Source organism: Oryzias melastigma, linkage group LG9, assembly GCF_002922805.2.
Source record: "Oryzias melastigma strain HK-1 linkage group LG9, ASM292280v2, whole genome shotgun sequence".
Classification (NCBI taxonomy): Eukaryota; Metazoa; Chordata; class Actinopteri; order Beloniformes; family Adrianichthyidae; genus Oryzias; species Oryzias melastigma.
Genome location: NC_050520.1, coordinates 12,288,947 through 12,300,408, shown reverse-complemented (window position 1 = coordinate 12,300,408; position 11,462 = coordinate 12,288,947). Strand labels below are relative to the sequence as shown.

General features: G+C 42.7%; 2 protein-coding genes across 3 annotated transcripts in view; both read right to left on the bottom strand.

The window, feature by feature from the left end:
• Positions 1-1,117: 1,117 nt before the first annotated feature.
• Positions 1,118-2,684, bottom strand: dhfr (dihydrofolate reductase). The gene is made up of 6 exons (XM_024260241.2): positions 2,503-2,684; positions 2,311-2,360; positions 1,829-1,934; positions 1,601-1,724; positions 1,404-1,519; positions 1,118-1,248 (listed from the first exon to the last, which is right to left on the bottom strand). The coding sequence occupies exons 1-6, from the start codon at positions 2,592-2,594 to the stop codon at positions 1,167-1,169; spliced, it is 570 nt and encodes a 189-aa protein (XP_024116009.1). The 5' UTR covers positions 2,595-2,684; the 3' UTR covers positions 1,118-1,166.
• A 2,594-nt stretch (positions 2,685-5,278) lies between these two features.
• The window catches only part of gtf2h2 (general transcription factor IIH, polypeptide 2), an 8,796-nt gene continuing 2,612 nt past the window's right edge, over positions 5,279-11,462 (bottom strand). For both annotated transcript variants that reach the window (XM_024260238.2, XM_024260237.2), the window contains exons 2-15: positions 10,973-11,046; positions 10,826-10,903; positions 10,714-10,750; positions 10,544-10,630; positions 10,418-10,468; positions 7,780-7,834; positions 7,597-7,702; positions 7,433-7,523; positions 7,171-7,366; positions 7,031-7,094; positions 6,856-6,959; positions 6,322-6,424; positions 6,215-6,254; positions 5,279-6,105 (exon numbers count right to left, since the gene is read on the bottom strand). In XM_024260238.2, the coding sequence (XP_024116006.1) occupies positions 5,995-6,105; positions 6,215-6,254; positions 6,322-6,424; positions 6,856-6,959; positions 7,031-7,094; positions 7,171-7,366; positions 7,433-7,523; positions 7,597-7,702; positions 7,780-7,834; positions 10,418-10,468; positions 10,544-10,630; positions 10,714-10,750; positions 10,826-10,903; positions 10,973-11,028 (1,179 nt within the window). In that variant the 5' untranslated portion in view covers positions 11,029-11,046 and the 3' untranslated portion in view covers positions 5,279-5,994. The remainder of the gene's footprint in view (positions 6,106-6,214; positions 6,255-6,321; positions 6,425-6,855; positions 6,960-7,030; positions 7,095-7,170; positions 7,367-7,432; positions 7,524-7,596; positions 7,703-7,779; positions 7,835-10,417; positions 10,469-10,543; positions 10,631-10,713; positions 10,751-10,825; positions 10,904-10,972; positions 11,047-11,462) is intronic.

The following is an 11,462-nucleotide window of genomic DNA, read 5'->3' as shown; positions in this document are numbered from 1 at the left end:
CAAATTGCAATGATTTTTATTTTAATTTTTTAAAAGTTTGAAACCACTTATTTTGTGTAAGATGTAAAAAGAAACAATTAAAAGCATTAAAAAAAATTGTGCAGAAGTTTGACATAATCATTAGTTTTGCCTTCATTGCAGAGGTCGGGGGTTAGCGAGATATAATTTCCCAGACAAAGAACTGGTTTCAAGACCATGAAAAACTAATGTTTATCAGCCTCTTTGACCCCAGAGACTTCAGGAGCATCAGAAAAACTTCCTGCATGCCGCTCTATCCAGCTTAGCAGAGAAATGTCATTTACAGCACGCAGGATTTTGCAGGGAAATCTCTCGCTGATCTCCTGGACTTTCTTCATGGATGGAATTCATCTTAAAATAGGTTGAATTTGATGTAAATAAAATGCATGTTTTCAACTTTAATGAGTTCAATTGTGCTTTGATGCTTATTGCAGCTGTATTACACATTATGCTACCATTTGGGACTATTTTGATACTAAAGTTTTTTAGGCTGTTTTGGATTTTAGCTAATATTTCAGCTACATGTTAGCTATTTTAGCTAATTTAGAATTTGTTTAAATTTTTTAGGCTAATTTGGAGTTTAGCTAATATTTTAGCTACATTCTGCTAGCTATTTTGGCTAATTTAGTTTTTGTTTGTTTGTTTGTTTTTTAGGCTATTTTGGAGTTTAGCTAATATTTCAGCTACATGCTAGCTATCTTGTCTAATTTAGGATTTTTTTGCAGTTTTTTAGGCTAAGTTGGATTTTAGCTAATAATTCAGCTACATGATAGCTATTTTGGCTAATTTAGGCTTTCTTTTTAGTTTTTTAGGCTAATTTGGCGTTTGATATTTTAGCTGGCTATCAACTTCAGCGTTTTTAGCTATCAGCATATTCATCGGCCAAATTCAGCTGACAGCATTCACACTAGCATTACAACAGGTAATGTTATATATTTAGTTTATAGTTAGTTTAAAGGTAATGATGGTTAAGATGTGTGCTTTACATCCGGTCTGCACATGACCCGATTAGTCGACTAATCGGAAAAAATAATCGCTGATTAGTCGACTGTTAAAATAATCGTTTGTGGCAGCACTAGAAACATCATAGACATAAAAATCATTTTTAAACAGACTTTATTAACACGCTGGCTCCGCCCCCAGGCCCCTCACTGCTGGATGCTCTCATAGACCTCAAACTTGTACGTAACGCCGTTCTCCTCCTGAAGCTCCTGAGATACTCCAGGAAACCTGTGGAGAAACAGACCTGCTGAGCTTCACCTCTACGGTAGTTCTTTTTGCAGCAGCTCTCCAGACTCAGAGTCTAGATTAGCTACTTGATCATTCCAGAGTCAGAGCAAGAACTGAACAGTTCTGAGATCCAACCAGAAGGAACCAGGTCTTACTCTGGCAGGAGGCGGAACTGCTCAGGGCGGATTTCAGGGAAGAACGTGTCGCACTCAAACTGCTTCTGGATCCGTGTCACTATCAGCCGCCGGGGTGCCGGGCTCTCCATCATCTCCTGAGCATCCCACAGCACACGGACAGAGTGAGCCAAGCAACTCGCCTCCATCTGCAAACATCTGACCAGAACAGACCTCACCTTGTAGATGGAGCTGCCACCGATGACCCACACCTGGTCAGCCTGCTCAGACAGCTCCGAGTCCACGAGCCGGAGCGCGGAGGCAAAGTCTGCCGCCACAAAGTGAGCTCCAGCAGGGGGCGCTCTGCAGCAACGACAGGGAAGCAAATGGTTCATCTGCAGGGATATTGGAGGTTTGATGTGTTCAGAGGAGCCTGAACCACTCAGTGATGCATATGGAGGTCATACTTCAACTGTCTGCTGAGGACAATGTTGATGCGGTTCTGCAGAGGCCGGTTCTTCTCCGGGATGGAGAACCACGTCTTCCTGCCCATGATCACCACGTTCTGCCGACCTGCAGGACGTCCATGTATGATCATGTTCTCATCCATCCATCATTCATCCATCCTCCACTCATTCATCATTTATCCATCTGTCCATCACTCATCCATCCCTCCACTATTTATCCATCTGTCCGTTACTCATCCATCCATTCTTCCACCCACCACACATCCATCCATTCTCCCATACATCCATCCATACTTCCACCCATCTGTCCGTTCGTCCATCCATCCTTCCACCCACCCATCCATCACTCAGCCATCCATGGATGTTTATTGACTTTTATAGCCAGTCTTGCCTTTTTTTGTTACAGTTCACCTGTCAGTGTGCTGACCTGTTTAGTTCATCATTTACCAATGTCTTACCTTTGAACTTTAAAACAAGCTCACCTGCCACAGACGGTGTTGACGTCATCTTCCGGAAGAGCGCAAAATCATTGCTGCAAACACACATCAAAAGTAAAAAAAAAAAAACGTGGGTCTCTTAATTGTTTTTTCATCCGACAGATCCTCGCCTTCAATAGACGATCTTTGGTGATTGAGCTTTCAAACTGCCACGCGCAGCCTGAGCGGAGCGCTCACCTGAGCCGCAGCGGGTGCCACGGCAGGTTCCCGCCCTTCCCGATTCCCAGGTCAGGACACACTGCCACGATACCGTTCAGAGTTCGGGTCATGACTTTAATCCGGTCCTCAGCAGCCCGCGCGCCAAGAAAAAGACGCTTCTTCTGTGGTTTCTCGGTGGAGGAAGTCCCCGCTGGCGGCGGCGGGTTATCGCCTCCTTGTGGTCAAAGTGAGGAACGTCTGTTCTGTTTGACATAACTTTTACTTTGTTTACTTTTTATTAGGAATAACTCTGTAAAGAAGGACTACTACAGCTTTTAATATTATTCAGTTATAGTAAAGGTGAAAATAAATGAACAGTAAATTTAGACAAAACAAAATGTATAGTTTTGGTAAGCGAAACATCAACACAAAAGTGAAAACAGTGATTAAGGGCAAACAGATTTTAAAAAAATAAATATGTGAAAGTTTTATGGAACTGACCATAGATTCGGTTTGAAAGTTAAAAATGTTGCTCTTAAAATATCCAGAAGGATACTAAGTTAGGTTGAATATCTTGACTTTCTGTCTGCGGGGTGCAATTGTGGAATAATGTGGAGAAAAGGATCAAAATTAATAAAAATGTTACACAATTAAAAATAAAAAAATACAAATGGAAAGTGTTGGAAACATATTTTAGGAATTGAAAAGCCATGTAGGACAATGTCTGGAGAATTATGATTTCTGACGTTTAGATAATTGCCAAATTAGCCTAAAAAACAAAAAAAGAAAACTTAGCTAACATAACAGACACCAAAACAGCTAGCATGTAGCTAAAGAAAGAGCGAAACTTCAAAATATTATAAAAAAAAATGATAAAAAGCCTTAATTAGCCAAAACAGCTAGCATGTAGCTGAAATATTAGTTAAACTTCAAAATATTCTAAAAAAAAAATCTTATTAAATGCCAAAGTAGTCTAAAAAGCTATTAGAAAACTTTAAAACTGTAACTTTTTAACATAATTATAAATAATAAAATTAGGCAGGAATATTATTCCAGAATAAATCAACTTAAACCTTAAATAAATTTCAATATTTTACTCTCCATAAAAATATGTTTAGTCAAAATTCTACAAGTTAGAAATGAGCACAAGATAACATCGGGTCATTAATAATAAAATAAAATGATCTGGAGGGCCGGATAGAATTACTTGGAGGGCCGAATCAGGCACCCGGGCCTTTACTTTGACACATGTAATAAGAGGTTGACCCTTCCACCTGCACATGGTGCTCCCAAGTCATTGGCTGCTGTTTTTAGTTCACAATAATCATTCTTCACCAAGTATTTAGTAGATTTGAACCAACAGAGAAACGTTTTGAGCAAACTCATCTTTTCTTGAAGAACTGAGTCGAGAACGGCATCATTTACGCACGTCAACCATACAAGGTCACTCTTTTTCTTGCAGCTTCTTGCTGTCTTTTTCTATCTGAGCCAAAGTATTTGACGCCTCATCTTTCAGGTCTGAAAAGGTTATGACGAATTTAGAGACAAACGACAAATGAAGGACTCCATCAGCAAACAGCATCTGATGGTCTGGATTTTCTCTTCAAGTAAATGTTTGCTCATGGATTGAGGATGCTGCATCCCTGTTGCCATGTCAACAGCGTTGTTGTCCCTCTGACTTCAGTCTGAAACTGTTTCAAGGAAATTGTTGTCCATCCGTGTTTGGCATTAAAACATGCCATAGAATGACTTATTCCTGCTTTAACCAATTTAACGTCATCGTTGAGGCTTAAACTAAAAATCTTTAACGTACTCTCACTTTTCAATCATTAACATGATAATTTCAGCAATCTTCTGTAATTATCATGTTAATGATTGAAAAGTGAGTAAGTCAAAGAACATCAACACTGGAGCTCTGGTGTTAAAGGGTTAACAATAGACAGATAGCTATAAACTTACAACTTATTACACGTGTCAAAGTCGATCATTTTATTTTATTGTTATTAATGACCCGATGTTATGTTGTGCTTATTTCTAACTTGTAGAATTTTGACAAAATATATATTTTATGAAGAGTAAAATATTGAAAGTTATTTAAGGTTTAAGTTGATTTATTCTGGAATAATATTCCTGCCTTATTATTATTCATAATTATGTCAAAAAGTTACAGTTTTAAAGTTTTTAAAGTTGTCATTCTGCTAGCTTTATGGACTATTTTGACATTTAATAAGATTTTTTAGGCTATATTCGGCATTTAGCTAGTATTTTAGCTGGCTATCAGCTTCAGCATTTTCAACTATCAATTTCAGCATCTTCAGCAGACAAATTCAGCTTACAGCATTCACACTAGCATTATCACAGGTAATTCTATATATCTAGTTCATAATTATGTTAGAAAGTTACGTTTGTAGTTTTGAAAATTGTGTTCAATGATTGTCCTGTTCAGCCTGTGACCTAAGGTATTTCTTGGATTTTATCCCCCTGTGCAGTTGAGTTCAACACCTGTGATTTAGCACATAAAGCTAAAGTCCGCTAGCTTGATGCTAACGTTTAATGGAATTTCCCACAGGAAGGCTAATGTTAACGTTCGGTCGACCTAAACATTCATTGTTGACTAAATGAACATCTTTATAAACTCACATATTACTACATATATACATATCACTCACTATAAACTATGATGGTGTCCATATCACGAAAAATGGCGACTGAATAGACTTCATGTGGTTGGAGGTGGAAGTAAACTATTTTTTATGGATAACAACACACTCACTCTGTCCAGTTCTTCCTCACAATCTCACAGTCTGAATCCGTGTTTTGATCCGAATTAGGTTCTGACTCGTTTTATTGAACATCTCATATCCGTCATTTGTGAAGCGTCTTGATCCAGCAAACGTTGAAAATGAAAGTTATTACGAAACACAGAGACGCCAAAATTCCTTTTATGACCAAAAATGTCCGACTTTAAGACTTTATTTGTTCTGAACTTTGGACTTTTCTAAAGTTCTCCATGTTTTATTGGTGTCTTGTTTGGATCTGAACAGAACGTCCTGCGTTCTGTAGAACCAAGAACCCCGCGGGATCCAGACAAAACTGTCGGACGGGGAGTCTTCTCTGTAAATAGGAGTTTACCAAGAAACAAGGTGTTCAGAACCAGAACTCTGACCCACAAACACTAAACCTATCCAGAACATTTCTGGTGTGATCGACGGTTCTGAGGACCCTGAATACTGCTCAGACTGACTTCATCAGAACCTTTACCCTCATACCACCTGTTTCTGCTGACCCAAACTCATCACCTGAGCTGCCTCCAGAACCTTGTCAGAGAGCAGTTTCCATGTATGAACAGTCAGTAGACCCATGAAGGCCCGGCTGTGCTTCCCAACACTTCTGTGTCTGATTCAGTTCCCTGGTCCTGACCCGGCCCGTCTTTAGCTGCATCCCCCTGAACCAGGAGTTTGGGCTGGAGTGTAGCTGTGTGTCGCAGGTCCGTTCAGAAGCGATGCAGACGATCCTGGTGCCAGTCCAGAGTCACAGAGCGGCCCGGCTGTGGATGCAGCAGGGGCAGCAGTGCAGAGAGTCGTGGATGAAGAGGTCACACTCCACACAGAACACGCTGCGGCACGAGGGGCAGACGAACGCCTGCGGCCGGAGGAAACGGGTCAGAACCGGGGCAGTGGCTCACAACACCCCCAGACACACCACAGCCCACCCCTCCGTCTGCAGAGGTCCAAACGTAGATTCTACTCACACTTTTATCCTTCAGCTCTCCTTGACAGGCTTCACAGAACCTGAAACCAAACCAGAACCGTTACAGAACTGTACCCACAGAGTGCACGTGCGTGTGCATGTAGGTACCTGCTGCCCTGCAGCTCCTCCACCGGACTCTCCACGAACGGCTGCAGGGGGAACAGGTGATGGAAGGAGCGGGCCAGGTGAGGGGCGGACACCAGGGTCAGACCTGAGACACCAGAGCAGAGGTTCTGCTTAGACGCCGCCCACCCGATGGACACGACCCCGCCCACCCGACGGACCGGATCCCGCAGAAAAGCTCAGAGGCGGCGCCTCACAGGAGACCCAGGCAGCAGAGATGAAGCAACAGCCGGTGTTCTGATCCGGCAGCATGCAGGTCCAGCTCATCACCACACTGAGACCAAGCCTCAGCAGGTTCTGCAGAACCTCTAAGAAGCTCCAGAACACCGTTGAGGAGCACAGAGGACAACAGCACCCTGACGAACCAGAACAACAGGCCCACACGAGAACAGCTGGACATATTGTGTGGATCCTGATCCTGAGGGTTCTGAGCCCGGTTCTCCACGTTTAGAACCACTCGAAATGGAACTGGAAGTAGGGATGCAGCAACAGCTTCCTGCCTGGACCTTCCATACGTACCGCACACTTTACACTCCACAGGGAGCTCCGAGTACTTGGCGTGGCACTGCGGGCAGAAGTACCCCCCCAGAGACAGACCGGGTCCGGCGCCGCTGTCCAGATGGCTGAGGGAGACGGGAGCGCAGTCAGACGCGGTCGACTGAAGTGGGCGGAGCTCTGTGGCAGCTTCACTTACGACATGCTGAAGGACGGCCGGGCGTCCCGCTCCATCGCCGAGGCGACGGCGTGCTGAGGGAACCCTGAGGAGTCACACGGAGCGCGCTCAGAACCCCGGACGTACAGGAGGGACCCCCCCACCCCGTGATGGACGCTCACCCATCCGGATCAGCGAGCACTCGGAGGACGAGCTGGCCGGCGGCGGCTTCACGTGCAGCATCAGCAGCTCCTTGAAGTGGCTCTCGTCCAGGATGACGTGGTACGAGCCGCCCGTCTCCCGGGTCAGAACCGTGCAGACCCGGACCTCCGCCGACAGCCCGATCACAGACACCCGCACCTTTAGACACTTCAGGGTCTGTCAGGAGACACCACTGCGTCAGTAGGCAGGTCCAACCAGAACCAGAACCGCAGGGCTCCTTACTTTGACGAGATCGTAGATGTTTGCCGGGTCACAGGTGGTCAGGCTGCTGAGGATGATCAGGACCTCTCGGCTCGTGTGTCCCGGCATGTGCCTGCGGGGAGAAGTGAAGACGTCAGACCACCTCAACTTATCACCAGACCCATCAGAACCGGAACCGGTCTCACTTGAGCGTTTGCACGGCCAGGCTAAGAGCGTTGTAGAGCGACGGCTCGCCGACGCACGCCGAGTCCACGGCCTTCTTCAGAGCAGAGATGTGCTTCTTTGGATTTCCTATGAGGGGGGGTGAGGTCAAAGGTCGGGGTGATCAAGGTGATTGTTTATGGGGCGGGGCTGCAGAGAGCTCTCACCTGCGAGATCCGTCAGCTTCTCGGCCCGTTTGTTCTTGGTGGTGATGACCCCGACCTGGAGCAGACAGAAAGGTCACATGACCGACCCTCAGATCTCCCTCCGTTAACACCAGAGCTCCAGTGTTTATGTTCTTTACAGGGCCGGGAATCACTTAAAAAAATTAAATTAATCGCAAATCTCAAAAAAATTAATCACGATTAATTTTTTTTTGGTTACAGTATTTGCCAGCCACTTATTATCTGCAAATAATCACAATATGAAATCACAGGCAAAATCTGTACATTTAAAACGTTTATTTTTAACCCTTTAAGGGTCCATTCTTAAAGGAGACCCGCGCCTAAAGTAACAAACACCTGTTGGAGCTGGAATTTATCGAAGACAGGACACAACTGGAAGATATACGGTATTCTGCATCTAAAATGAAAGTTTTTTGCTGATCATCACTGGATAAGGGGATAAATTGAGTGTTGTTGTTAGTCTGGAGGCGGAGCTTTCAGAGCAGACTCTTCCTGGAAGGAGCTGTTGGCAATGATCTTACATCAGCACTAGGGCTGCCACGATTATTCGACTAATCGACGACCGTTCGACTATTAAAATAGTCGACGAATAATTTGGTCGTCGACGCATCGTTTTTTTGTTTGCTTTTTTCCTTGTTTTGATCTTAAAACTACGGTTCTAATGCCGGGTCTGCCTTTGTCTTTGTCACACATGCGCAGTGGTGCTAATCCGGTCAGCAGTGATGTAACAGGAAGTTCTCCGTAGGCTCATAGCAACACGCTAGCTCGAAAATGTGGGAAACATAAGGAAAATAAAGAGGAAAAAGTGTCAAATGTAATTTCAAGACAGAACTTGTGTTCCATGTCATTACTGCGCTGTTTGGAGATGATCCAGAAGATCTGCAGCAGATCCGTGTCTACGGCGCTTCTGTCTGCATATGAACGTTTCGTAATCTGCACTCTTCTTCTAAACGCCGCGAGGACGGCGCGGGTAATGAATTTACACTGGAAATTAACCGCTTGTCCAAGGCTTCATTCATATTCCGCGCTGCGATCACATCGTTCAGTTTGAGGAGCGGATTATGAAACATTCACCGCGCAGACAGAGAGGCTGTGTGTCGGTACGGATCTGCTGCAGAGTTATGGAACGATGTGCGAGTCCCAAAAGTGAAGTAGCTCGCATAAAAGTCCAGAGCTAAGTTTACAAGTGTAGCATTACATTATCTGCATTAAGCTACAATTAAATGTAACCTAAAGTCACAAAACGACAACAAGCAGCAAAACAACATTAAAGAAGTAACACAGATTTATGGGTTCTCCCCCAAATTGAACAATATGAAGTATTGGTCTGCGCATGTGCAGTGGATGTAGGTAGTGAAAGAATGAAAGTATTGATGTACATTCTAACATCCCCTGCTTTTCTCCCTTTTTAAAAATATAAATTTCCCCTTTTTATTTATTTTCTTTGTTTCTATGGGCATCCTCAGGTTTTTTATGTATAGGAATATCTTCAGTTCAAATATGTTATTAGTGTTTTGCTTTAATAAATGGGCCTCAGTCAGCAAATATTTTGAGTGTGTTTATATCTGCAAATAGCTTTTGAAATACTTTGTACATGTTTTATTAAATATATGTTTTAAAGCTTTAAAAAAGAATTTTTTAATATAGAAAACAGAAAACTTTTAATAAGTTTTCTGTTCTTAATTCATATTACCTTGTTTATTTAAGTCTTGTTTTAATGCCAGAAACAAATGAAGGAGAAAATCTGCATGATTAATTAAAGATTAATAAACTATTGTCTTTATTTTAGTTAGAATATAGCTTACAGACCTCAAGTTTAAAGATAATGATGGTTAAGATGAATGTTTTACATCCACTCGCCGCACGAACCGATTAGTCGACTAATCAAAAATAATAGTCAGAGATCAGTCGACTATTGAAATAATCGTTTGTGGCAGTCTTAATCAGCACATTTCCAGCTGCTCGTTTTTGTGGACAGCGCAGGTTTTTAGAGGATTACTCTTTAATGCATGAACAGATCAAAATACCGCTTTGAGGTTCATTATAGTGAGGAGTGAACAGTAAAATGCATTTAAAACTTCAAAAAGTAGAATTTTCATGGTAGGGTCCCTTTAAAATGTTCAACAACTACTGGGTTTGCTTTTTAGGCTAATTTGGAGTTTGGCTTTAATTTTAGCATCATGCTAGCTGTTTTTGGCTAATTTTGACATTTTTCCTGTTTTCTTAAGCTAATTTGGACTTCAGCAAATATTTTGACAATATGCTAAAATATTGGCAAAATTAGACATTATTCCAGGTTTTGTGTGTTGGTTAGTTTAGCTAATATTTTAACAATATGCTACCTGTTTTGGGATAATTAGAAATTGTTCCAGTTTTTTAAGCTAATTTGTAGTTAAGGTAATATTTTAACAATATGCTAGCTGTTTTGGCAAAATTAGATATTTTTTCTTTTTTTGGCAAATTTGGCATTCAGCTAATACTTTAGCAAGCTTTCGGCTTTAGCATTTTCGGCTAACAATTTTAGCTATCAGCAGCTCCTTCACAATCTACTGGAATTATGTTGATCGTGTTAACAGTTTAAAAGTTACAGTATGTTAAAGAATTACTGTTTAAGCGTCACCTGACTGATGGGGTTCTGGTCAAAGTACTCGTCCACAAATCCTTCCAGCAGCTACAGGAGACAGAGCAGAGGCAGTGAGGAAGTGAGGAGGCAGTCTGCAGAGAGCTCATGAACATCAGCAGGAACCTTCAGGGTGGATGTGAGGCGGTTGGGCTTCAGGTCTTGGTCCTCCATGCTCCGGGAGCAGTCGACCACCACGAAGAGGTGACGCATCTGCAGGAGGTCACAGAGTCACTTCCTTCCCTCCACCTCCTCCTTACGACCTCTCATGTTCTGCCGAGGTGTCGGTCACTCACCATGCCGAGCCGGACCTGTCCATGACTCTCTATGACCCTGGGAGGAGGAAAAGCAGAAGGCTTACAACAACGAAGTGTATGGGGGGTGAGGGGGTGTCCATACTCCACGCACCTCCTCCTTTTGCTCTGGAACAGGATCTCCTCCACGGTGGCTTTGAGGGATCCAGATTCATCCTCCTTCAGCACCTCCCTGCAGAACAACAACAGCTGTGTCACAAGCCTCTGGTCTGGGGGGGTCACAGCTTCAGCATCAGCTCACCATGTCCGCTCGTAGCCCCCCTCCCAGCGCTTGGCCCGCTCCGGCTCCTCGTCCATTTCTACACGTGGTAGGACCTAAAACACGTGTCAAAGTCAAGTCAATAGTAATTCCATCCAGCACCTCCAGAACATTTTTTTGTTATTAATGGCCCGATGTTATCTTGAGCTTATTTCTATTTGACAAAATATATTTTTATGGAGAGTAAAATATCGAAAGTTATTTAAGGTTTAAGTTGATTTATTCTGGAATAATATTCCTGCATTTTTATTATTCATAATTATGTTAAAATTTACAGAATTAAAGTTTTAAAATTTTGCATTCTGCTAGTTTTTTGGAATATTTTGGCATTTACTAAGATTTTTAGGCTAATTTTGAGCTTAGCTGATATTTCAGCTACTTGTTAGCTGTTTTGGCTAATTTAGGCTTTTTAAAAATGTTTTTTTAGGCTGTTTTGGAGCTTAGCTATTTTTTCAACTCCATGCTAGCTGTT